Below are 26,653 nucleotides of genomic sequence, written 5' to 3' on the forward strand. Positions count from 1 at the left end.
TATATGATCTTTCAAGAATCAATAGATTCTGGAGCGGTTACAGAGGACTGGAAAATAGCAAATGTCACTCCACTCTTTAAGAAGAGAGGGAGGCAGAAGAAAGGAAATTATCAGCCAGTTAGAATGATCTCAGTAATTGGGGAGATGTTGGAGTCCATTATTAAGCATGAGGTTTTGGATACTTGGAGGCACATGATAAAATAGGCCAAAGTTTTGCTTGACACTACTACTATGTTGACTCAGGCCTAGGGGGCCGGCGTCGGGCACGACAGACTCTCCACTTTTCCCTCTCCCTCATCAGTGTGTTCAGTTCATCTACATTACCCGCGCTGCTGTCTTCTAGGAGCCTGTTGACCATAGTCTTGGGAGGGCACCCAGGGCTCATCCTCCCATGCTTGGGCTCCCATATGATGACTAGGCTGGCAGGTAGCTCGGGGTGGTGTAGACAGTGACCTGCTAGTTGCAGTCTTCTCGCCTCGATTTTAGTGGTGAGCATCTGTAGGTTGTTATAGAGCTCGACGTTCGTCATGTGCTGTTGCCAACTCATGTCAAGAGCCATCAGGAGCATTCGTGTATATATACCTGACAAATCTATTGGAATTATTTGAGAAAATAACAAGCAGGTTAGACAGCGTTAGTGGATGCTGTTTACTTGGATTTTCAGAAGGCTTTTGACAAGGTGCAGTACATGAGGCTGCTTAACAAGATAAGAGCCCAAGGCATTATCTAAAAGATACGAGCATGGACAGAAGATTGGCTGACTGGCAGGAGGCAAAGAGTGAGGAAAAAGGGGGCCATTTCTGGTTGGCTACCGGAGACCGGTGGTGTATCACAGGGGTCAGAGTTGGGACCACATTTTCCTCGTTAAATGTCAATGATTTGGGAGATGGAATTGATGGTTTTCTGGCCAAGTTTGCAGGTGATACTAAGATAGGTAGAGATGCAGATAGTATTGAGGAAACAGGGATTCTGCAGAAAGACTTGAGACAGATTGGGAGGAAGGGCAAAGAAGTGGCAGATGGAATATAGTGTAGGGACGTTTATGGTCATGTACTTTGGTGGAAGGAATAAAGACCTTGAAGTCTTTAAATGGGGAGAAAATTCAAAAATCAGAGATGCAAAGGAACTTGGGAGTCCTCGTGCAGGATCCCTTAAAGACTAACTTGCAGGTTGAGTCAGTGGTAAGGAAGCCAAATGTAATGTTAGCGTTCATTTCAGAATCAGGTTTAAGATCACCAGCATATTTCATGAAATTTGTTATCTTTGTGACAGCAGTACAATGCAACACTTAATAATAGAGAAAAAATGTGAATTACAGTAAATATATTCAAATTAAATTTAAATAAGTAGTGCAAAAATATAACAAGTGAGCGAGTGTTCATGGGTTCAATGTCCATTCACAAATCAGATGACAGAGGGGAAGAAGCTGTTGCTGAATCATCGAATATGTGCCTTCAGGCTCCTGTACCTCCTCCCTGATGGTAGCAATGGGAATGAGGCATGACCTGGGCGATGGATGTCCTTACTGATGGATGCCACCTTTATGAAACATTGCCCCTTGAAGATGTACTGGACACGTGTGCCCTTGATGGAGCCGATTAATTTTTTTTAACTCTCTGCAGCTTATTTCGATCCTGTTCAGTATCCCCCCTGTAACAGCTGGTGATGCAGCCAATTAGAATGCTCTGCACGGTACATCTGTAGAAATTTACAAGTGCCTTTGCTGACCTACAAAATCTCCTCAAACTCCTAATGAAGTATAGCTGTGGTTGTGCCTTCTTTGTAGCGGCATCGATATGTTGGGCCCAGGGTAGATCCTCAGAGATATTGACACCCTTGAACTTGAAACTGCTCACTTTCTCCACTTCTAATACCGCTATGAGAACTGGAGTGTGTTCACACATCCTACCCTTTCTGAATTCTACAATCAGTTATTTGGTCTTACTGATGTTGAGTACAAGGTTGTTGCTGCGACACCACTCAGCTAGCTGAAATATCTCACTCCTATATGCCTTCTAGTTACCATCTGAAATTCTACCAACAATGGCTGATTCGTCAGCAAATTTAAAGATGGCACTTGAGCTGGGCCTAGCCACACAGTCATGGGTGTAGAGAGAGTAGTACAGTGGGCTAAGCACACATCCCTGAGGTGCGCTAGTGTTGATTGTCAGCAAGGTGGAGATGTGATTTCCAATCCACATGGATTGTGGTCTTCCAGTTAGGAAGTCGAGGATCCAGTTGCAGAGGGAGATACAGAGGCCCAGGTTCTGGAGATTTTCAATCAGAACTGTAGGAATGATTGTGTTAAGCGCTGAGCTGTTGCCAATAACGAGCATCCAGGTTATCCAAGACCACGTGAAGAGGCCAATCAGATCATATCCACCATAGACCTATTGTGGTGATAGGCAAATTGCAGTGGGTCCTGGTCCTTGCTGAGACAGGAGTTAATTCTATCCATAACTAAACTGTCAAAGCACTTCATCACTGTAGATATGAGTGCTACTGGATGATAGTCATTGAGGCAGCTCACCCTGCTCTTCTTTGGTATAATTATTGCACTTTTGAAGCAGGTGAGAATACTAGAATATAAAAGCAAGGATGTAATGCTGAGGATTTATAAGGCATTGGTCTGAAGGCACTTGGTGTTATGTGAGCAGTTTTGGGCCCCTTATCTAAGAAAAAATGTGTTGGTACTGCTGTGTACTCTGCTTTGCGGAAACCTGGCTATCGCCTGCCATTTCAGACTCAGCGCTGCAGCTCAAAGCCTTCACACTTCTCTGCAAAGTCATGTTAGCTGAGTCAGTTAAAGGCAGAGGAGGTGGGGTATGCTTTGTGATTAACTCGGCGTGGTACACAAATGTGGCTTTGTCCTACAACATCTAGCGGTCAAATGTCGTCCATTTTATCTACCAAGAAAGTTTTCCGACATCATCCTGTTAGCGGTGGAGACTTTACCTCAGGCCAACATCAGGCTGGCACTGGAGGAACTGAGTAACAAAGGCAGCAGGTATGAAACTGCACACCCCGATGCCTTTCCTGTCATTACATTTCAACCAGGTCAGCTTGAAGAAGTCTCTGAACAACTATCACCAACATTATCACCAGTGGAATGGGATGAGCCACCACACTGTTATACCACCATCTAGAAAGCTTACTGTGTCATCCATGCCTACACTTTGGAAAGTCCGATCATCTGGCTGTACTTCTACTCCCAGTGTGTTGACAGAAACTGAGGACTGCAGCACCAGGGTGAAGACAAAATGAGACAGAGGAACACTTACAGGACTGCGTTGAGTCAGTGGACTGGACAATATTCAGGGATTCCTTTTCAAGTCCGAATGAATATGCCACAGTTGTCACTGACTTCATCAGAGCCTGTGCGGATGAGTCAGTGCCTTTGAGAACATACCAGACGTGCTTGTAGATGAACTAGGAGATTTGTCATCTGTTGAGGGCTAGATCTATGGCACTGCAGGCCGATGATCCAGAACTATACAAGAAGTCCAAGTATGACTTACGAAAGACTATTTTAAGGGTGATAAAACAATTCCAATTGAGGTTAGTGATGGGATTGAATACACGTAAGCTCTAGCGGGCTTTGCAGTCTATTACTTCCCTCAAGGCTAAACCTAACATCGTGAATGGCTGTGATGCTTCAGTACCACATGAGGCCAATGCCCTTTATGCATGCTTTCAAAGGGTGAATAAAATCACACCTGTGGAAATCCCTGCAACACCCAGTGACGCTGGGATCTGTCTCAGAAGCCGTCATTAGAAAATCTTTCAAGAGGGTGAACCCTCGCAAGGTGTCAAGCCCTGATGGTGTACCTGGTGGGGCACTGGAAATCTCTGCCACCAGCTCACAGGAGCATCCAGTACATCATTCTCCACAATTTCCACCTTCTTCAACAGGATCCTACCACCAGACACATCTCTACTTTCTGCACCCCCCCCACCACCCCCGCACTCCCTTCGTGATTCCCTTGTCTGCCTGTCCCTCCCCACTAATCTCAATTTTGGCACTTACCCCTGCAAGCTACACCTGCCTATTCAGCTCCTCCCTTACCTCCATTCAGGTCCCCAAACAGTTCCACCACGTAAGGCAGACACTTCACCTGCAAACCTGTTGGAGTCATCTATTGTATCCAGTGCTCGCAAAGTGGCCTCCTGTATATCGGTGATACCTGACGTGAACTGAGGGGCAGCTTTGCCAAGCACCTATGCTCCATCAGCCAAAAATGGAATTTCCCATTGGCAAACATTTTAATTCCTATCCGCATTCCTGTACTGACATGTTGGTCCACGGTCTTCTCTTGTGCCATGATGAGACCCCCTTCAGGGTAGAGGAGCAACACCTCACATCCATCGAGGTGGTCTCCAGCCTGATGGCGCGAGCTTCAATTTCTCCTTCTGGTAACTTTTTCCTCTCCCCATCCCCTCTTCTGTTCCTCACTCTGACATCTTAACTCTTCTCCTGTTTATCATTTCCCCTCCCACCCGTCGTGCCCCTCCTTCTTCCCTTTCTCCATGGTCCGCTCTCCACTATCAGATTACTTTTTCTTCAGCCCTTCACTGTCCCTCCACTCGGCCTGAGACCACCAAGACAATCGTAATACCTACGTCAGGCTGCCGTTTATTGATTACAGACAGCTCAATGTTCAACACGATCATATCCTCAGTTCTAATCAACAAACTCCAAAACCTGAGCCTCTGTACCTCCCTCTAGATCTGGATCTTTGACCTCCTCACCTGGAGACCACAGGCAGTGCAAATCAGTGATAACATCTCCTCCTCCTTGCTGACGGTCAACACTGGTGCATCTCAAGGATGCGTGCTTAGCCCACTGCTCTACTCTCTCCATCCACGACTGTGTGGCTAGGCACACCTCAACACCATCTATAAATTTGCCGACGACACGACTATTGTTGGCAGAATGTCGGATGGTGATGAGGAAGAGCACAGGGGTGACAGAGATCAGCTGGTTGAGTGGTGTCACAGCAACAACAACCTTGCACTCAACATCAGTAAGATCAAGGAATTGATTGTGGGCTTCAGGAGGGGGAAGTTGAGGGATCAGAAGTAGAAAGGGTGAGCAGTTTCAATTTCCTGGGGGCCAACGTGACTGAGGATCTATTATCAATGCAATTACAAGGAAAGCATGACAGTGGCTGTATTTCATTAGGAGTTTAAGGATAATTGGTATGTCACCAAAGACCCTCATAAATTTCTACAGATACCATGAAGAGCATTCTAGCTGGATGCATCACCATCTGGTACAGAGGGGCCACTCCACAGGATTGGAAAAAGATACAGAAAGTTGTAAATTCAGCCAGCTCCATTATGGGCATTCGCCTCCCCAGCTTCAAGTACACCTTCAAACGGCAGTACCTCAAAAAGGCGGCATCCATCATGAAGGACCCCCATCACCCATGACATGCCCTCTAATCATTACTACCAGCAAGGAGAGCAGGATCCTACAGACACGCACTCAATAGTTCAGGAACAGCTTCTTCCCCATCGCTGTCAGATTTCTGAATAGACAGGAACCCATGAACATTACCTCACTTTTTAAAAAAAAATTTTAATGCACTACTTACTTAATTTAATTATTGTAATTTATAGTTTAATTATTATATATTACATTGTTCTGCTGCCACAAAAAAATAAATTCATGTCATATGCCCATGATATTAAATCTGATTCTGAGAGGGTCCACAGGATGTTCACAAGATGATTCCGGGAATGCAAGGATTAACAGTTGATGGTTCTGGGACTGTACTCACTGGAGCTTAGAAGAATTGAGGGGACATATCCTTGAATTCTATCAAATATTGAAAGCGTGTGAAGAGGATGTTTCCTATAGAGAGGGAGTCTAGGACTAGAGGCACAGCCTCAGAATGAAGAGACGTCCATTGAGAACAGATGAGGAGGAATTTCATTAGCTAGATGGTAGTAAATCTGTGGAATTCTTTGCCACAGTTGGCTGTGGATGCCAAGTCACTGGGTATATTTAAGTGGAGTTTGATATGTTTTTGATTATTCAGGATTATTCTGGGGAGGCTTCTTTAGGTATGTGAAAAGGAAAAAAATAGTTAATACCAAAATTGGACCCTTGAAGACAGAAGCGGGTGAATTTATTATGGGGAACAAGGAAATGGCAGACGAGTTGAACAGGTACTTTGGATCTGCCTTCACTAGGGAAGACACAAACAATCTCCCAGATGTAATAGTGGCCAAAGGACCTAGTGTAATGGATGACCTGAAGGAAATTTATATTAGGCAGGAAATGGTGTTGGATAGGCTGTTGGGTCTGAAGGCCTGATAAGTCCTCGGGGCCTGATGGTCTGCATCCCACGGTACTTAAGGAGGTGGCTTTAGCAATCGTGGATACATTGGTAATCATTTTCCAATGTTCTATAGATTCAGGATCAGTTCCTGTGGATTGGAGGGTGGCTAATGTTGTCCCTCTCTTCAAGAAGGGAGGAAGAGAGAAAACAAGGAATTATAGACCGGCTAGCCTGACGTTGGTGGTGGGAAAGATGCTGGAGTCAATTATAAAAGCTGAAATTACGACACATCTGGATAGCAGTAACAGGATCGGTCCAAGTCAGCATGGATTTACGAACGGGAAATCGTGCTTGACTAATCTTCTGGAATTTTTTGAGGATGTAACTATGAAAATGGACAAGGGAGAGCCAGTGGATATAGTATACCTGGACTTTCAGAAAGCCTTTGATGAAGTCCCACATAGGAGGTTAGTGGGCAAAATTAGGGCACATGGTATTGGGGGCAGAGTACTGACATGGATTGAAAATTGGCTGGCTGACAGAAAACAAAGAGTAGCAATTAACGAGTCCCTTTCAGAATGGCAGGTGGTGACCAGTGGGGTACTGCAGAGTTCAGTGCTGGGACTGCAGCTGTTTACAATATATATTAATGATTTAAATGAGGGAATTAAATGTAAGATTAGCAAATTTGCCGATGACACAAAGCTGGGTGGCAGTGTGAAATGTGAGGAGGATGTTATGAGAATGCAGGGTGACTTGGACAGGCTGGGTGAGTGGGCAGATGCATGGCAGATGCAGATTAATGTGGATACATGTGAGGTTATCCACTTTGGTGGTAAAAACGGGAAGGCAGATTATTATCTAAATGGAGTCAAGTTAGGAAATGGGGAAGCACAATGAGATCCAGGTGTTCTTGTACATCAGTCACTGAAAGCAAGCATGCAAGTACAGCAGGCAGTGAAGAAAGCTAATGGCATGCTGGCCTTCATAACAAGGGGAATTGAGTATAAGAGCAAAGAGGTCCTTCTGCAGCTGTACAGGGCCCTGGTGAGACCACACCTGGAGTACTGTGTGCAGTTTTGATCTCCAAATTTGAGGAAGGACATTCTTGCTATTGAGGGAGTGCAGTGTAGGTTCACAAGGTTAATTCCCGGGATGGCGGGATTGTCATATGTCGAAAGATTGGAGCGACTGGGCTTGTATACTCTGGAATTTAGAAGGCTGAGAGGTGATCTTATTGAAACATATAAGATTATTAAGGGATTGGACACACTGGAGGCAGGAAACATGTTCCCGCTGATGGGTGAGTCCAGAACCAGAGGCCACAGTTTAACAATAAGGGGTAGGCCATTTAAAACAAAGTTGAGGAAAAACTTTTTCACCCAGAGAGTGGTGGATATATGGAATGCTTTGCCCCAGAAGGCTGTGGAGGCGAAGTCTCTGGATGCTTTCAAGAAAAAGATGGATAGAGCTCTTAAAGATAGCGGAATCAAAGGTTATGGGGCTAAGGCAGGAACTGGATACTGGTTGTGGATGATCAGCCATGATCACAGTGAATGGCGGTGCTGGCTCGAAGGACCGAATGGCCTACTCCTGCACCTATTGTCCATTGTCCATTGTCTATGTCAAAGGTTATGGGGAGAATACAGGAGAGTGGGGTTGAGGGGGATAATAAATCAGCCATTATGGAATGGCAGAGAAGACTTTTTGGGCCAAGTGGCTTAAATTCTGCTCCTTTATTTTATGATCTCATGGATCTGTATCCAAATTATTCACAAAGAAATGTTATTGAACTTCCTGCTGCTTCATCAGCTAAGACTACCACTGTCCGTTAGAGCTTTGCCCTATATGGAAGAACCATGGTGCTTTATGAAAGGTCCGGTCTGACCGGATAATCACTTACAACGATCAGTTACCAGATTACTGAACCTACCATGGAGGGTCAACAGTTCCAGACCATATATCTTGCCTGAACACTTCTTACCAATTCTTCTACCAAAAATGGGTTGGTTTTGAGTCTTCATTGGGAGGAGAGTTTGAGCAGTACAACATGATGCAAATATGACTGCGTTCTCTCCTTTCATCAAAGACATACCTTGTTCCACTCAGCAGTGATTCCAACACATTAGCCACAGTAATCAAGATTTCTGAACAACTGTCTTTGTATCTGGCCTTCAGCAATTGGTTTCACATACTGATTCATTGTTTTTTGAGAGAAAACTGAAAACCTGCTGATTTCAGGTTCTAGAATTTGATAACATAAATTAGACAAAATTTTGTGCATTAAGGAGGCCTGTTTATTGGGTTTAAATCATGTAAGAGTGGTTGAGTTGATCCCGGGCAATATCTGAAGATCAAGTAAATTCTCCAAATCCCATAGTTAATGTTTAGCACTAGACCATGCAGACTAAATTCTGCCACTAACTGTATGCAGAATCATATTGTGGTCACATTGGCTTTTCATCTTCTATAATCTGAAGATTATTCGGTCAATGTTTTTGAGTGAAAGTATTCCATTTTTCCAGTCCAACTTTGGGTTGTGTTGAGATTACAAAAGATGCTAAAGTATGGTTTCTTTCTTCCTAGGCTTCCAAATGCAGTACCTGTACTGGGCTTATTTCAGCCTCTTAGTTTCTTTCTTTTCCAATCTTTTTATTGATATCAAAATGTTAAACATAACATAATATTAATACAAAGCTATTGAGATTACATTATTAATAATTAGCATATAAAAATATAAACTCAGTTCACACACGGATATTAAACCTCCCAAGGTCTTGCAAAATAAGAATACAAATATAAGAGAAAAAAATGTAAAAGTAGCATAGAAAAAGAAAAGAAAAGAAAACCCAAAAATACTAAACTAAACAATACCAAGCAACTAAACTAATAAAAGAAAAAGACATGGGCTGTTATGTTATGTCAAATAGGATCATTAGTGTCATTAACTCTGCTCCTCTCTCCATATATTTGAAATTAATAGAATAGGTTTGGAAAAGGTCAAATTACATCGTATGGAAGTGTTGAATAAATGGCCTCCAAGTCTTTTCGAATTTAACAGAAGGATCATAAATGACACTTCTAATTTTTCCTAAATTTAAACCCAACATAGTTTGAGAGAACCAATGAAATGTAGTGGGAGGATTAATCTCTTTCCAATTCAGCAAAATGGATCTTCTAGCCATTAATGTAACATATGCAATCATCCGAGGAGCTGAATAGGTTAGATAAGTTGGTTCTATTATTGGTAAACCAAAAATTTCCGTAATAGGGTGAGGTTGTAAATCAATACTCAAAACTGTTGAAATAATATCAAAATATCTTTCCAATATTTTTTCAAAAAAGGACATGACCAAAACACATGAGTTCAGGAAGCTATCTCAGAGTGACATCTATCACATACAAGATTTATATGAGAGTAATAATGAGCTAATTTATCCTTAGACATATGGGCCCTATGTACTACTTTAAACTGTATCAGCGCATGTTTAGCACATACAGAGGATGAATTAACTAACTGAAGAATTTGGTCCCATTTTTCAATAGGTGAAGTAAGCTTAAGTTCTCTTTCCCAATCATTCTTAATTTTATTAGATAAGTCTGGACGTATTTTCATAATTATATTATAAATGGTTGCTATTACACCTTTCTGAAAATGATTTAAATCTCAAATTTTTTCCAAAATAATCTGTTAGATAGCCTCTTAGTATCAATCCAGGAATAAAGTGGGATGCCAAGGCTAAGCTTTCCAGCAACAATGCAGTGTTGTCCAGACCCTTTGTTGTAAAGCCAGGAACCACTGTTCTGGAGAGCAAATCTCTCTTGCATTTTCCAAAGTACCAAACCACAAAGGGAATGTCCTTGAGCAGGACTTCCAATCAGATGCTGCACTACTCAGTAATAAGCAGTAGAAAGACTGAAGATTGTCCAAATAAATGTGCCAGCTGGGGAAAAAAACAAGAGGAAAGAGCAAGTATCCCTTTTATCTGTTAGAATTTTCAATATAAAATGCCCTGATCAGCCATGCTACTTTGTAAATCAAATTAGTGCAACTGGAGGGACTATCACTCTATATCACTGTTTAATATTATTAATGGTGTTCACCAGATTTCTCCTGGTGAACCTTCACCTTAATATTACAAATGAGAAATACTGGGATTTAGAAGGTGCCTGGAATGAAAACTTTAAATAAATAGCCATTCTGATCTTTTAACATTTTCACAAATTTTCCTCATTCTTTTTTGGAGACAAATGGTGTCCACCATCTGCTGGTAAAGAAGCCACAGAGCTGGCATATACATTCTGGATAGAATCCAACATTTGTTAGTACCTCCCAAAATCTTGGCGTTTTGCACAAAGCGCTACATTAAAAGCCTTTCAAAATCTATTAGGCAATATAAGGTTTCTCTGAAGACATTGGGTGAAATTGATTTCACCCCTTTTAGGTGCCTTGGACCATGTCAACTATATAAAAGAGCAGAATCAGCTTAAAAAAAACGGGTTAATATAGCAATTGTATGATTTGCACCCAGAATGAAGTACTAAAATGGGGGCTGAATACAAAACTGTCAACTACAACACCTTTGAACACTAATCATTGAGGGAAGTTTGAAGGCAGCCAGTTGGATGAAAATCTCCTATGGACAAAGGGAAAAAGGGTTAGCGAGCATGCCAGCTCACTGTGTGTAGAAAATTTCCACCCTCGGGATTGTCAGCCTGGAATAAGCCCTGGGGAATGGTTGTCTCCATGCCATTGCAAGGTCTGGGATTGTCAATGATGCAGTACTCACAGTGGGCAGCACTGATATGCAGACTATGATGGAACAACTAGCAATAAGGTTTCAGATATCCTTAGCATTGAAAATTGAGGCTGGTAGATGGATTCTGCAAGATATCAGTGTTGAAGTGGAGACAATTTATTTCACATCTCAACATGATATGCCCTTTGCCTATTTTGTGATGCAACCAATGGCACCATATTTTGATGGAATGGGAGGAAATGTGCCTTCATTCGGTGCACAAGTGATGCCCTAACACATAAGACGGGCTACGCTGAACAGCACACAAATGCCTCGCACAATGAATTTAAGTTAACATAGAAATGTGTTAAGTAACTTTTAATGAATCCATCTTCCCGGCTACAATTCCATAACCATGTCCAAGTAACTGTCACAAGCATGAAACTCAGCTATTTCATTTTGCATTGTGTGTGTATGCAGAGTATTAGCAATGCAAAAGATAATCTTTAGATGCACCAATTTTGGAAGACTGTGCAGATACTCACCTCAAAGCCTGCCTGAGAAAGATGATGCCGAAGTGAGTCACAGTTGTTGGCATAACAGACTGTAACCTCATTATAAGTGGCCGATTATAAGCAAGCACTCGCGAAACTGCATGATGTTGTTTGCACGCAAGAAACAGCCCATCCCAACGCATTTCAAATTATAGATGGTGACTCTGACCAGACCTGTTTGAAGAAAACCCTGCCTAATTATCACCAGCACATAACCTGTTGCACCAGAGATCCCAACACACTAGACCACTGCTACACTATGGTAAGGAATGGCTATCGTTCTTTTCCGAGACTGCATTTTGGCAAATTGGACCATTTGGACTACTACCTGCATACAAAGAGAGCTTGAAAAGCAAGGCTCCAGAGATCAAGACAACTAAGAGGTAGGAGGCAGAAGAACAGTTACAAGATTGCCTGAGGATCTGAATGACTACAGCAGATTCATAACAAATTTTATTAAAACAGTTGTAAATGAATGTGTCCCCACAAAATCATTCAGGGTTTACCACAATCAGAAGGCCTGGATGAACCATGAAATCTGGAACTTACTGAGAGCCAGATCAGTGGTATTCAAGTCTGGAGATCAAGAGTGCTACAAGAGGTCTCCGGAAAGCCATCTCACGGGTGAAATAGAGATTCCGACCTTGACTGGCATCAATGAGGGATGCTCGCCAGCTGTGGCAGGGTTTGAATGCCATAACCTCCTGCCTTAACCAAAGTTAAATCTAGTGACATATTAAAGGGGACAGCAGAGCTTCACTTCCAGATGAGCTCAATGCCTTCCATGCTTGCTTTGAGCACCAGAATAGGGAGGAACAGTCACGCACCCCATGTCTCCCAATGATCCTCTGGTCTCAGTGTCTGAAGGTGACATGCGGACTGTCTTCAAAAGAGTGAATCCAAGGAAAGCATCTGGTCCAGACGGAGTACTGAAGACCTGTGCTGACCAACTGGCTGGTGTTTTCATGGATATCTTAATCTGTCACTCCAGCAATGTATGGTACCCACCTGCTTCAGGTGCCCAAGTGGAGTGTGGTAGCAATTGCTCACTGCCACAGTGAAGAAGTGTTTTGAGAGGTTGGTATTGAAGTATATCAGCTCCTGTCTGAGTGGCAGCTTGGATCTGATCCAATTTGCTTACCAAAGCAGCAGGTACACAGCAGATGCCATCTCATTGGCTCTTCACACAACCCTGGAACATCTGGACGGCAAAGATACATATATCAGAATGCTCTTTATCGATTGCAGCTCAACATGCAATACTATCATTCCTTCAAAACTAATCAGTAAACTCCAAGACCTGGGTCTCAATACCTCCTTGTACAACTGGGTACTGGATTTTCCTCATTTGCAGACCTCAGTCGGTTTGGATTGGCAAAAGCATCTCCTCCACAATCTTCATCAGCACAGGAGCACCATAGGGGTGTGTACTTAGCCCCCTGCTCTACTTGCTTTACTCCTATAATTGGGTGGCTAAGTACAGCTCCAACATCATATACAAGTTTGCTGATGACACCACTGTTGTGGGCCGTATCAAAGATGGTGATGAATCCGCATACAGGAGGGAGATTGAAAATTTAGCTGAGTGATGTAGCAACAACAACCTCTCACTCAGTGTCAATAAGATCGAGGAACTGATTGTAGACTTTAGGAGAGGGAAGCCAGAGGTCCCATGAGCCAGTTTTCATCGGAGGATCAGAGGTGGTGAGGGTCAGTAACTTTAAATTCCTGGGTGTCACTATCTCAGAGGACCTGTCCTGGACACATCATATCAAGGTAATTGTAAAGAAAGCACGACAGCACCTCTACTTCCTCAGGAGTGTGTAGAGATTTGGCATGTCATTGAAAACATTGACAAGCTTCTATAGATGTGCGGTGGAAAGTGTGCATTATGACCTAGTATGGGATCACCAATGGCTTTAAGCAGAAAATCCTGCAAAAAGTAGTGGATTTAGCCTAGAGCATCACAGGCAAAGCCTTCCCAACCATTGGGCACATCTACATGAAACACTTTCGTAGGAAAACAGCATCCACCATCCAAGATCCTCACCACCTAGGCCATTCTGTCTTCTCGTTGCTGTCATCAGGTAGAAGGTACAAGAGCCTCAGGACTCGCACCACCAGGTTCAAGAACAGTTACCACCCCTCAACCATCAGGCTTTTGAACAAAAGGGGAATAACTATACTCATCTATTGAGATATTCCCACAACTGATGGCCTCACTTTAAGGAGCCTTTACCTTGTTACTTTATGCTCTGGTTATTTATTGCTATTTATATATATTTGTATTTGCAGAGTTTGGTGTTCATTCATCCTGTTTACAGTTACTGTTCTATAGATTTGCTGAGTATGCCCACAGAAAAAAGAGTCTCAAGGTTGTATGTGGTGACATGTATAATAATAAATTTTACTTTGAATGCTAGAGCAGGAGTTCCCAACCTTTTTTATGCCACGGACCCCTTCCATTAACTGAGGGGTCTGTGACTCCCACATTGGGAATGCCTATGCGAGAGTGATAACTGAAATATCTGCCTCTTTTGCTAGGCTTCACAACATTTTAGTTTTTGCATGTCAAGTTTCTCAAGCAATTGTTGCCTATGATTCATAAAGAATGAATCATATTTCACATATTCTCTTACCAAGAAGTATTGTGTATGTTGTAGCATTCTATTGACAGGTGCACATGACTACAAATTAACCGAATTCATGGTTCATTTATGGTAAATTGTTGCTTGTATGACATTATGTTATAATTTAAATAACTTACCACTTTGTCTTGTGTTGCAGTCACTCTTGAAAGAAGCCCAACTGCAGGTTCAGTTGTATATCCAGAAGGACAATCCCATGGGAACTATGAATCTAAGCCTTCGCTTCCATATTCTTTTTATGCTCAGGTAAAAGAAAAACTTCCAACATTCTGAATTCTTAAGAATATTCATCAGCTAAGTCTAAGATCTGAGTCAAAAATGTAGGGAGAGATTAACAAAAGAGGAAAAGTGCATTCGTGTAAATGGTGAAGTGAGGAAAAGGCTATTTTGTGAACTCAATATTGCCCTGGTCTTCACTGGCCACTTTGGCTGCATCAAGATGTGCACTGAACTGAGATATCCAGACACCTTTGTTCTGAGGTTTCATCCTGAGGTTTCATCAATCCCTACTGTTGTAAAGATGGATCCCTATTGCCCCGCAATGTTCCATTCAGTTACTCTTTGCCATCCAACCTATCCTTTGTAGTAAAGTTTCAGCAGAAAATCATTTCTGATCGCAATTCCATCAGGTAGTGGTCAGGACTCCAGACCTGCAGACCCTGTGCAAGAAGATAATGGTGGATCCCATGGCATGGTTTCCTGAGCAAACTCTCAAAAACATTTGGCAGAATACCTAATTCTAGAGCCCATCCACATGTACCAAGACTTTGCTTGGCTGGCGATGAGCAGGGTCCTCCCTGTCAAAATCCTTCCTGCGCAACCAGAGGCTCACTGTCAACGCATGATGCAATGCAAAGGAGAAGATTGCCCACCTGTGTGTGGACTGTGCATTTGCAATAAGTTCCTGGAATGGGATGCAGAAATCTTTGTTGAGGTTCCTCCAGGGCTGCTGGATAACAGAGAATTCTCTGTTTTAGGGGCACCTACCAAGGCAAGTATCAAGTGCTGCTGGAAGATCATCAGCTCGATGAATGATGCACTTTAGTCTTCTCAAAACCCCTTTGGTCTTCCAGTAGAATGCGATATCCGAAAGAGAGTGCTGCTGCCGGGCGTATTCCAGGTTGCAGGTGTACAGTATGTGCCAAGGGATGGACTAAAATGTGAAGCAGATAATGCAAAGGCTTTATGGGAAAGAAGTGCAGTCCAAAATCAAGCCACCACTGGGCACTGAGGGCCCTGTGTTACAACCCTAAACTAGTTATGGGTACGGTGGGATGCAAAGGTTTGGGCACCCTGGTCAAAATTTCTGATACTGTGAATAGCTAAGCGAGTAAAAGATGAACTGATTTCCAAAAGGCATGAAGTTAAAGATGACACATTTTAATATTTTAAACAAGAAAACTTTTTTATTTCCATCTTTTACAGTTTCAAAATAACAAAAGAGGAAAAGAGCCCGAAGCAAAAGTTTGGGCACTCTGCATGGCAGTACTTAGTAACACCCCCTTTGGCAAGTATCACAGCTTGCCAAAGGGGGTGTTACTAAGAGTCTTTCAATTTTTGTTTGGGAGATTTTTGCCCATTCTTTCTTGCAAAAGGCTTCTAGTTCTGTGAGATTCTTGGGCCGTCTTGCATGCACTGCTCTTTTGAGGTCTATCCACAGATTTTCAATGATGTTTAGGTCGGGGGACTGTGAAGGCCATGGCAAAACCTTCAGCTTGTGCCTCTTGAGGTAGTCCATTGTGGATTTTGAGGTGTGTTTAGGTTCATTACCCTGTTGTAGAAACCATCCTCTTTTCATCTTCAGCTTTTTTACAGATGGTGTGATGCTTGCTTCCAGAATTTGGTGGTATTTAATTGTTCATCCATGTACATTCTTCCCTGTACCAGTGAAATGTTCCCCGTGCCACTGGCTGCAACACAAGCCCAAAGCATGATCGATCCACCCCCGTGCTTAACAGTTGGAGAGGTGCTCTTTTCATGAAACTCTGCACCCTTTTTTCTCCAAACATACCTTTGTTCATTGCAGCCAAAAAGTTCTATTTTAACTTCATCAGTCCACAGGACTTGTTTCCAAAATGAATCAGGCTTGTTTAGGTGTTCCTTTGCAAACTTCTGACGCTGAATTCTGTGGTGAGGATGCAGGAAAGGTTTTCTTCTGATGACTCCTCCATGAAGGTCACATTTGTGCGGGTGTCGCTGCACTGTAGAACAGTGCACCACCACTCCAGAGTCTGCTAAATCTTCCTGAAGGTCTTTTGCAGTCAAACGGGGGTTTTGATTTGCCCTTCTAGCAGTCCAACGAGCAGTTCTCTCGGAAAGTTTTCTTGGTCTTCCAGACCTTAACTTGACCTTCACTGTTCATGTTAACTGCCATTTCTTAATTACATTACGAACTGAGGAAACAGCTACCTGAAAACACTTTGCTATCTTCTTATAGCCTTCTCCTGCTTTGTGGGCATCATTTATTTTAATTTTTAGAGTGCTAGGCAACTGCTTAGAGGAGCCCATGGCTGCTGATTGTTGGGACAAGGTTTGAGGAGTCAGAGTATTTATAAAGCTTTGAAATTTGCATCACCTGGCCTTTGCTAACAATGACTGTGAACAAGCCATAGCCCTAACAAGCTAATTAAGGTCTGAGATCTTGGTAAAAGTTATCTGAGAGCTCAAATCTCTTGGGCTACCCAAACTTTTGCATGGTGCTCCTTTCCTATTTTTCACTCTACAGTTGTACAAAACAAAAATAATACGCTAAACTTGCTTAAAATGTTGAAAAGAATGTTTCACCTTTAACTTTATGACTTTTGGTGATCAGTTCATCTTCTACTCACTTAAACATTCACAGTAACAGAAACTCTGACTGGGGTGCCCAAACTTTTTGCTTGCCACTGTGTATCATTCAAAGGGACACAGGAGTGGCAATGGTACTTTCTATGTGGAATATATTGAGATGACACTGTGAATGTATTAACATGATGACACTATAAATGAAAAGTAAACCATGTACTGCTTTGTATTTCTTGTGTATTTTGTGAATAGTTTATTTCTGATATAATGAAAAGAAGGTTTTTGTTAAATGAGCCTGGAGGAGGTGCTCCAGGTGAGTCATACATACGGATGAGAATAGTACTGTGGGCTGAAGACAACAAACAACTGAGAACATTTCTTAAATAAGAAACCCTCCAGATTTCCCGAGATGATGAGTTTTATTTATTTATTCGTTTATTTATTTCGTGATACAGTGCGGAGTAGAACCTTCCAGACTTTTCGAGCCACGACGCTCCAGCTCTGTCCAGTAATCTAACCACAGGACAATTTACAATGGCCAGTTAACCTACGTGGTACATCTTTGAACTGTGGGAGGAAACCGGAGTACCCGGAAAAAACCCACGCACTGCACGGGGATGACGTACAGAGATTCGTTACAGGACAGTGTCGGAATTGAACTCCAAACTCCAGATTGCTCCTGAGCTGTAATAGCATCGTGCTAACTACTATGCTACCTTGGCTTTGCTCAACTTGACCACTAGTTTTGCAACTTGACAGCCTGATGTAATTTTCATCTTCAAAACTTTTACATCATTTCCTCTGTCAATCATGTTTTACACTGTGAAAATTAGTTTAGTTTTTGCAGTACGTTCTGAAGCTTTACTTTCTGTATTTGGTCACAGACATTTTCTTTGTGAAACCGTGCTTGACTGAATCCCCAAGACATCGGCTAATGTGTAGTGTGGGAATACAGGAGGTAATGAGTTCTTGAGGTGAAGTATTGCCCAAAGTGCACTTGAAATCACTTTCTGTTTTATGAAATAGAAGAATCCTCTGTATCTCGTTGCCATGTTTATTTCACTGTAGCCAGTTTTATAACAAGGTCTCAGGTTCCCAACAATTCTTCCATACTAACGGTAATTTTTTTTTTACCGTAGCCAGTGTGGGAGAAAAGCAGAGTATCCAGAGGAACCCCACACAGAGAAAATCAGAAAGTTTAAACCTGGGTTGCTGGAATTGAGGGACAGCTGCCTGTGCTAGTGAACTTATCCAGATGTGATACTCATGGCTTTGGAAAAGGTGGCATTGCCAAAACAAAAAAAATCTATTTGTGGTGGAGAGCTCATAATTGTATAGCACCCGCGAATTCTGATGACACATTTAAACTGCTGAGATCCCATCACAGTTCATTTCAATGCCCACTTTAATGGAGCAAAACATATCTAATTCCCTGTCCTGGACTTGGCTGTGCCTGCAAAATGCCAGCTGCCTTCCTCTTTGACCGTGGACTATTGTCAATGTGGGTTTCACAATAAGAATTAATCTGGAACACATTAAGCAAAACACTAAGTTACCAAATAGAATTGCAGCAAATACTTCAAAGTACATGCAGAACCATAGAGCTTTTTTATATATATGCTGTCACAACTACCCAAAGGAGAAATAAAGCTGTGTAATATTGCCCAGAGAGAGAGACATTTAACTGCTTCAGAGCAGAACAAAATCATGCATAAAGATGCATTTTGACTTCAGCCTCCTCCCCCTGCCTTCTCTCCGCATGTATAGCAAATAGAAATGAATATAACTTCCCGTCATCTTGACGAGGAGAGACGATGATGTGAATGTGAAACGCTGGCCCAAACAGATACTGTGTAGATATGTTCCCTACTCTGGCAGCGAGCATGCCTGAAGGCAGCCTGTAATGAGGGTAATGAGATACTCAGAAATGAGACATTGAAGAGAACGCATTTATTCAACGACGTGCCAGTTGTCTTCTCCAGCAGGTGAAATATTAAACAAATGACGTTTGTTGCAGCTTCCAGTCTGCCACCCTGCATCCACAAGCGAAGCATTGTGAAGAGTTGCCCCTTGTACTGGTCTTTACTTTTTGAGTACGCTTTTCCTTGTAGAGTAAATTTTTCTGTTAACAACTTTGCAGGAAATAAGTCAACAACAATACAACGGTCTTTCAAGCTCTTAGAATTGTGCCTGCCTTATGATGTTCCCCACCGCACTATTAAATATATGCAGACTTGGTAGCTTCTTGGGGGTGGAATCTTAATCTGGGTCCACATTCGCCCCATAGCATTCATCATTATCACGCCAACATTTGCCTCATCAATCCTTTAGTGCTCCCACCATAAAAATTACTCTGTTTAGAATAGAGGCACTAACTAAACATACTAGTTAAAGTTACAGTTCTTATGCAATACACACAAAATGTTGGAGGAACTCAGCAGGCCAGGCAGCATCTAGGAAAAGAGTACAGTTGACATTTCGGGCCGAAACCCTTCGACAGGGCTGAAGATAAGAAGCTGCAATTCTTATGTTTAGTTTCTGGAATCTTGGCTCAATTATTACCAAGAGGAAGTAAAAGATTTTATCATGCCATGAATTTTAAATTGACAACAGCTTCCACAGATTTTTACATGTGCAAGGTCATCCCTAATTAAGGGTGGATGCCTTTAAATTCTGATCTGCAGCTAACTACAGCCCTTGTCTTTCTGCTCTTTACAGAAACAAAATTCTGTCCAACCACCAGATCAGGAACTGCAGGAAGATGCTTCGGATTACACAGATGACCCCTGGAGGATAACTGAAGAACAACGAGAGTATTACCTCAATCAGTTTAAATCTCTACAGCCTGATACGAAATCCCTTATTTCTGGTAACATGCTTTATTCATTTAAAGTAAGAGAGAAATGAAAGTGTATTTACACAAAAGCTTTCATTTTCAATTAATATCCCAAGATCATATTACAAACAATAGTACTAATTTTAAGCAACAGATACAAAATGCTGGAGGAACTCAGCAATGAAGGTTCTCGACCCAAAATGTCGACTGTTTATTCTCCTCCGTAGATGCTGCCTGACTTGCTGAGTTCTTCCAGCATTCTGTATGTGTTGCTCAAGATTACCAGCATCTACAGAATTTCTCTGGTGTAATATTTTTAAAATGTACACACTTATAAAATAGGAATTAGTGCAAGAAAAGTCCCACGAACAGCATTGTAATGATGGCAAGATTACCTGGTTTAGTGATCTGATTTGAGGGTTAGATGTTAGCCTGGACCCTAGAAACAAAGAGAAAAAAAATCACTGCTCATGTGGAACACAGTTGCATGGGATCTTTTTTAATCCACTGTACGAAAAAGAGAGATAAGGCCTTGGTTTTTAGATGTCCTCCACGTGAAGATCCTCTAACAATACATCACTTCCTTAGCACTGTCAAATTTGATTTCTGTTTACAGATCTGTGGCCCATGAGCCTGCAACTTTCTGAGAATGTGAACCACAACTGATACTAAGTGGTTGATATGTCCTAAAATCCCAATTGTTACTGTTCTAAGAATGTCCTTTAAAGGCAGTGTAAAAGGGAAGGTGGTAAGGAGTATTACAGGCGCTTTGGTGCCCCTGCAGTGGTTAATCAATTAAAGTCTTTCTCCTGAATAAAAGTAACAGTTTCCGAAAGTATGTGGTTTCTGGAAAGCACTCTTCTCACAAACTGATGATTTCAATTAAAGCCTGACACCTGTCCTGAATCTAGGTCCACAAGGAATTAGTCAAGAGATCTGCCAGTGTCATACACTGGAACCTAATACCACAAGCTGAATTATGATTTTGGCTAGTTTTTTTTGTTTTGCAGCTTGCTGAAGAATGTGACAAGTTAACATTTATCAGTAAGTTCCCTGTCCATGTTTTATTTTGTCCATTTCCTATTTAATGATAAGCCTGTTGAATGCCCGTGGAATGGAGGTTAAAGTCTAAGGGTAATTATGTAATTAACCTCTTCATTTAATTTATTTGAATTTGTTCAGTACATACTGCCCTGGTATTCTCACTGAGCAAGCAGTGTTTCAGCTGTTGTCGTCCACCTTCTCACACCATTTCTGCTTCCCAATAAAACAAAATTTCAGAACCAGAGTTCAACTGGTGTTCAGGAAATGAATTTCTGCAGCAATAGATCCCTTTCTTACTGGTCCCGAGTGTCACTGCTATCAAAAGCTATTGTATATTATTGCTCCAAAACCTTGGTGGCCTTAGCCCCCAATAAAACCTGAATCCAAGATTCCAACAGAGATCTCAAGCCTGAACCCTTGTCTGTCACACCTCGTCACCTCTCATGACCTCTCAATGGCTTGCATGCTTTTTGTTTGTCTTGTTCCAGATCCTCTGAGCCTGATGTGACCAATATTGGCTCTTATTCTTCCATTAACCAGAGGGTATTCAAACTGATAGATACAGGGAATTTAGAAAATGTTGAGTGAACAAAAAATATAGACTGGGTGCAAGAGCCACACAACAGGAGTCAGAAGGCTTTACAGAAATGGATGAGTGATTGGGCGTGCATTGCATATACTGTATAAAAGAATAAAAGATTAACAAAATGTGAACAATTTCCATTTAATCCATAAGATGCTTTTTAAGCAACACACACAAAATGCTGGGAAAACACAGCAGGTCAAGCAGCGTCTATGGAAGTGAATCAACAGTTGACATTTTGGGCTGAGACCCTTCTTCAGGACTGCAAAGGAAAGGGGAAGGCAACAGAATAAAAAGCTGGGGAGAGGGAAAGGAAGAAGGCCAGAAGATGATAGGTGAAGCCAGGTGAGTAGGAAAGATGAAAGGGCTAGAGAGGAAAGAATCTGATAGGAGAGTAGAGTGGACCATAGGAAAAAGGGAAGGATGAGGGGACCCAGGGGGAGATGGTAATCAGGTAAGAAGCGGTAAGAGGCCAGAGTGGGGAATAGAAGAGGGGAGGGGGAGAGATTTTTTTGTACCGGAAGGAGAAATCAATATTCATGCTATCAGGTTAGAGGCTACCCAGAACAAATATAAGATCTTTCTCCTCCATCCTGAGGATGGCTTCATCATGGCACAAGAGGAAACCATGGACCAACATATCAGAACAAATGTTTGGCCACTAGGAATTTCCACTTTTGGCAGATAGAATGGAGGTGCTCAACGAAGTGGGTCCCCCAGTTTACAGTGGGGCTCATCAATGCAGAGGAGGCTGCATTGGGAGCACGGCACACAATAGACAACCCCAGCAGAATCACAGGTGAAGAGTTGCCTCACCTGGAAGGACTGAATGGGGTTCTGAATGTAGATGAGCGAGGAGGTGAATAGGCAGGTGCAGCATTTTAGCCACCTGCAGGGAGGGAGATTAGTGGGGAGGGGCAAATCAATAAGGGAATCATGGAGGGAATGATCCCTGCAGAAAATGGAGGGGATGAGGTAATGATATCTTTGGTGGTAGGATCCCGTTGGAGATGGCGTAAGTTGCGGAGAATGATGTGTTGGATGCAAAGACTGATGGGGTGGTAGTTAAGGACAAGAGGAATTCTATCATTGTTAAGGCCGTGGGAAGATGGGGTGGAGGAGATGTGGGTGAGGGCATCATCAATAGTGCAGGAAGGGAAGCCCAGTTCTTTGAAGAAGGAGGGCACCTCTGATGTCCTGGAAAGGAAAGTCTCATCCTGGGATCAGATGCAGCGGAAACGAAGGAACTAAGAAAAGGGAATAGCATTTTTACAGGAGACAGGGTGGGAAGAAGTACACTCAAGATAACTGCGAGTATCAATAGGTTTATAAAAGATGACAGTTGACAGCTATCTTCAGAGATGGAGACAGAGATCAAGAAAGGGGAGATGGGTGTCAAAAATGGACTGAGTGAATTTAAGCGTAGGGTAGAAGTTGGAGGCAAAGTTGATGAAATTGACAAGCTCAGTATGAAGCAGCACCAATGTAATTGTCAATATAGCAGAGGAGGAGTTGGGGAGCTTTACTGGTGAAGGCTTGGAACATGGACTTTACATAGCCAACAAAAAAGCAAGCATAGCTGGGGCCCATATGGTAGCCCATGGCTACCCCTCAGGTCTGGTGAAAGTAGGAGAAGCCGTAGGAGAAATTGTTGAAGGTGAGAACCAATTCTGCCAGATGAAGGTGGGCAGTGGTGGAAGAGAACTGATTGGTTCTCTTATTGAGAAAGAAGCAGAGAGATTTCAGGCCTTGATTTTGGGGGGGGGGGTGGAAATAGAAGTGTAAAGAGACTGGCCATCCATGGTGATAATGAGGAGGTCAGGGCCAAGGTATTGAAAGTTATTGAAGAGATCAAGAGCATGAGAAGTGTCATGGATGTAGGCGGGAAGAGACTGAACCAAGGGGAATAGAATGGAGTCGAGGTAGTATGAGATGAGTTCAGTGGGACAGAAGCAGGCAGAGACAATGGGCCTACCCGCACAATTAGGTTTGTGGACCTTGACTAAGAGGTACAAGCGAGCAATGCTGGGTAAGGGAACTGTTGAGTTTGGTGGCAGTGGTTGGGAGATCTTCAGAGTTGATATGGTAAGATGCATTTAAGTTGTTTTAGTTTCTTCTTAATCTACAAGGCCAGTGCTAATAGTCTGTGATACTTTGAGTTCAAAGAGAGTGTATTATCCCTTGGGTTTAAATTAAGCAGCGTGCAATCTTCAAAGATTTACGGATTTAAAGTTATTTCTGTGCTCATTTTCACACAGTTTTTGTCACCAATTAACCCAAGTTTTCTTACAGGGTGTGTTGCTAAGGATCTCTTCACCAAGTCGAAGCTTCCTATCCCTGAACTTTCTCACATATGGTAAGTCAACTTCTATTTACCTTTTTCACCCTTGTCACCTACAGTTTCCAGCTGCATCCATCAGCACGTCAATCACAGTTACTGCATCTTGTTTTCCAGATCAATATGGATTTTATAATTGTGGACTGAATCTGGCAAATTTTAATCTTAGTTGAAGCGGCAGTTAATATTTTAGTCAACACACATAAAAATTGCTGGTAAATGCAGCTGGCTAAGCAGCATCTATAGGAAGTGCATGAGATCTCCCCCTCCCCTTCCCACTTTCATATCTCTTACTATCTCTTCTTTCAGTTAGTCCTGACGAAGGATCTCGGCCCGAAATGTCGACTGTACCTCTTCCTATAGATGCTGCCTGGCCTGTTGCATTCACCAGCAATTTTAATGTGTGTTGCTTGAATTTCCAGCGTCTGAAGATTTCCTCGTGTTTGTGTTAATATTTTAGTAGTTTTTTTGCACATGGGAACTAGGGACTCAGATTAAATTGGGAAAATAGTGATGAGATCGCAACCATGCCAGAAGATGTTTTTCTTGCTGGCAATTTTGGTTGAACAACGATTACCCATGAGTTGTGAATTGCACAAAAGTTTGCAAAACTCTACCACTTTTCTGGCAGATGGTCATTATCCTGAAACGTTAACCCCGTTTGACTGCAACAGATACAGTATATTTTTTTGGCTATTTATTTCTCTCACAACATTCTCTTGTCAATCTCCAACAACTGTCTTGAAGCTGTCTGAATAACTGACTATATTGTCCCAATTCCTCATCACTCTCGGTACATAGAATTATCATTGACATCACTTGTGTTCCTGCCAGTACCCATTCTGGCAGAAGTTGATGTTTATTTAGATATTTAGACCATCCCAATCACAATATCTACACAAAGCCCAAATAAGTCTTACTCATTCATTTTCTATATTTCCACAGTATGTAGAATGTTTGGTGCTACCCCTATCTATTAAAAACTCAACAAGCTTCTAGTAAAACATTATGATCCTACTTCAACATCAGTTGTTTAGACAGCCGCAGAATTAGCTTTGTCAGCTGCTTAAGAGGTGCTTAAGCATCAATGCAGAAAATAAAAAATCAATAATGCCCAATATTTTATAATTTTATATTTTATAAATAGTTTATATTAACTAATTGCCTTTGTAAATACAGACATTTTTAAGCAATAAAAAGCAGTTTGTTAATGAAGGTTGCACTCTTTGTGCACCAGAATTCCTTTGATTTTCAAATATCATGAGCCATGAAAAACTCATTACATGTACCAATAAGAAATAAACTTGCCTTTGCACAAGTCTGTAGGATTTACAGAGATATGAGAATACAGTAACTTACCTTCACACTTATGAGGAAGCTGTTCCCTCTGCTGATCAGTGATATTGAAATCTAGATGTAGAAACTGAAGGGTTAAGCCTGCATTTTAAAAGTTGCCTAGTAATTCGATTGAAGAAAAGAAAATTAGATAAATGGTTAAATTTGTGTGACACACATTCAAAGTGTCAGAGAAAAATATTCACATGATTAAAACAGTTGCTTCCTTGCATTCCTTCCTGTTATTTAAACCTGGAGTGTGTCATAGAAAAATTATGTTTTAATTTCAGGTTCTGAACAGATAGGTTTTATTGTCTGTGAAGTAATTTCATACCAGATTTAATAGATCACGAGATAAAGGAAATAATATACAGCAACAATCTGTTAGAGGAACTCGACAGGCCGCATGTCATCTGTGGGAATGGAATTGTCAAGGTCAAAACCCTGCATCAGAAATGAGAGAGGAGAGGCGAGATGGCCAGTATAAAGAGGGAAAGCAAAGCTGTGAGACAGGAGTCTGAGGTGATTGGTGGTCTGAGGAGTGGTGTAAGATGACAGGCAAGTCTACTGTGATTGAGGGAGCCTGCTCTCACCTCTCCTCTCCTCTTTCTCGTACTTCTACTCTCACCTTGCCTCCCCTCCAGGCAGAATTGATTAGAGTTCCCCTCATCCTCACCTTTCACCCCTATGAGCTTCTATGTCTAGAATATTTGTCCTTCTTCATTTCTGTCAGCTGCAACCAAACCCCACCACCAGCCATATCTTCTCCTCCCTACCCTTTTCTGCTTTCCAGAGTTCTGTTATGTTTTGTAATTTCAAAACATTAGACTAATTCAAATGAAGAAATGGGAGTCTGAAATGAGGGTCTAACTTCGATTAACTTCAAGCGAGGTGCTCACATATCACATGGTAGCTGATTTTGTGTTCCATTCCTCTCATTGCATTATTTTTTAGTCCAAACGTCTCACGACGCTCGAACGGGTCGGTAGCCATCCCGAGTTCGTTCAATCAAAATACCTTGTCACAAGTATTATGTTTTGTAACTTCAAAACGTTAAACTAATTCAAAGGAAGACACGAGAGTATGGGATGCAGGTCTAACTTTGTGTCTACTTTAAGAAAGACCTACACGTATCACGTGGTAGTGTGATGACGTATGTAATTCACATAACTTATACGTATAACTGGTATTGAATTGTTAACAAACAAGAATGTTTAATCAACCTATATCTATATATATATATACAAGATTACTCAAATATTATTGAAATATTAAATACACAACACTCCTCCCTGCTTAGCCATAAAGTCTTTCAAATACACAATATACTATATAATACAACTACTATATACAGACATCCACAGCATGATTAATTTTAAATTGTCCCATTCAGGGCTAAAGATTTAACTGCTATGGAGGTTTTCTTACTCTTGAGGGATAACGTCTTTCATGACAACGGGGATCACTCTGCTTGGCAGTTGAGACTTGTGGCTGTGTAAGCAATT

At 41.9% G+C, this 26,653-nt stretch overlaps 1 protein-coding gene across 3 annotated transcripts in view; it reads left to right on the top strand.

The window, feature by feature from the left end:
• The window catches only part of reps2 (RALBP1 associated Eps domain containing 2), a 241,838-nt gene that overhangs the window by 129,296 nt on the left and 85,889 nt on the right, over window positions 1–26,653 (top strand). For all 3 annotated transcript variants that reach the window (XM_072260703.1, XM_072260704.1, XM_072260705.1), the window contains exons 5-7: window positions 14,368–14,474; window positions 19,731–19,881; window positions 23,768–23,831. In XM_072260703.1, coding sequence (XP_072116804.1) covers window positions 14,368–14,474; window positions 19,731–19,881; window positions 23,768–23,831 — 322 coding nt within the window. The remainder of the gene's footprint in view (window positions 1–14,367; window positions 14,475–19,730; window positions 19,882–23,767; window positions 23,832–26,653) is intronic.

This window comes from Mobula birostris, chromosome 6, assembly GCF_030028105.1.
Source record: "Mobula birostris isolate sMobBir1 chromosome 6, sMobBir1.hap1, whole genome shotgun sequence".
Taxonomy (NCBI): Eukaryota; Metazoa; Chordata; class Chondrichthyes; order Myliobatiformes; family Myliobatidae; genus Mobula; species Mobula birostris.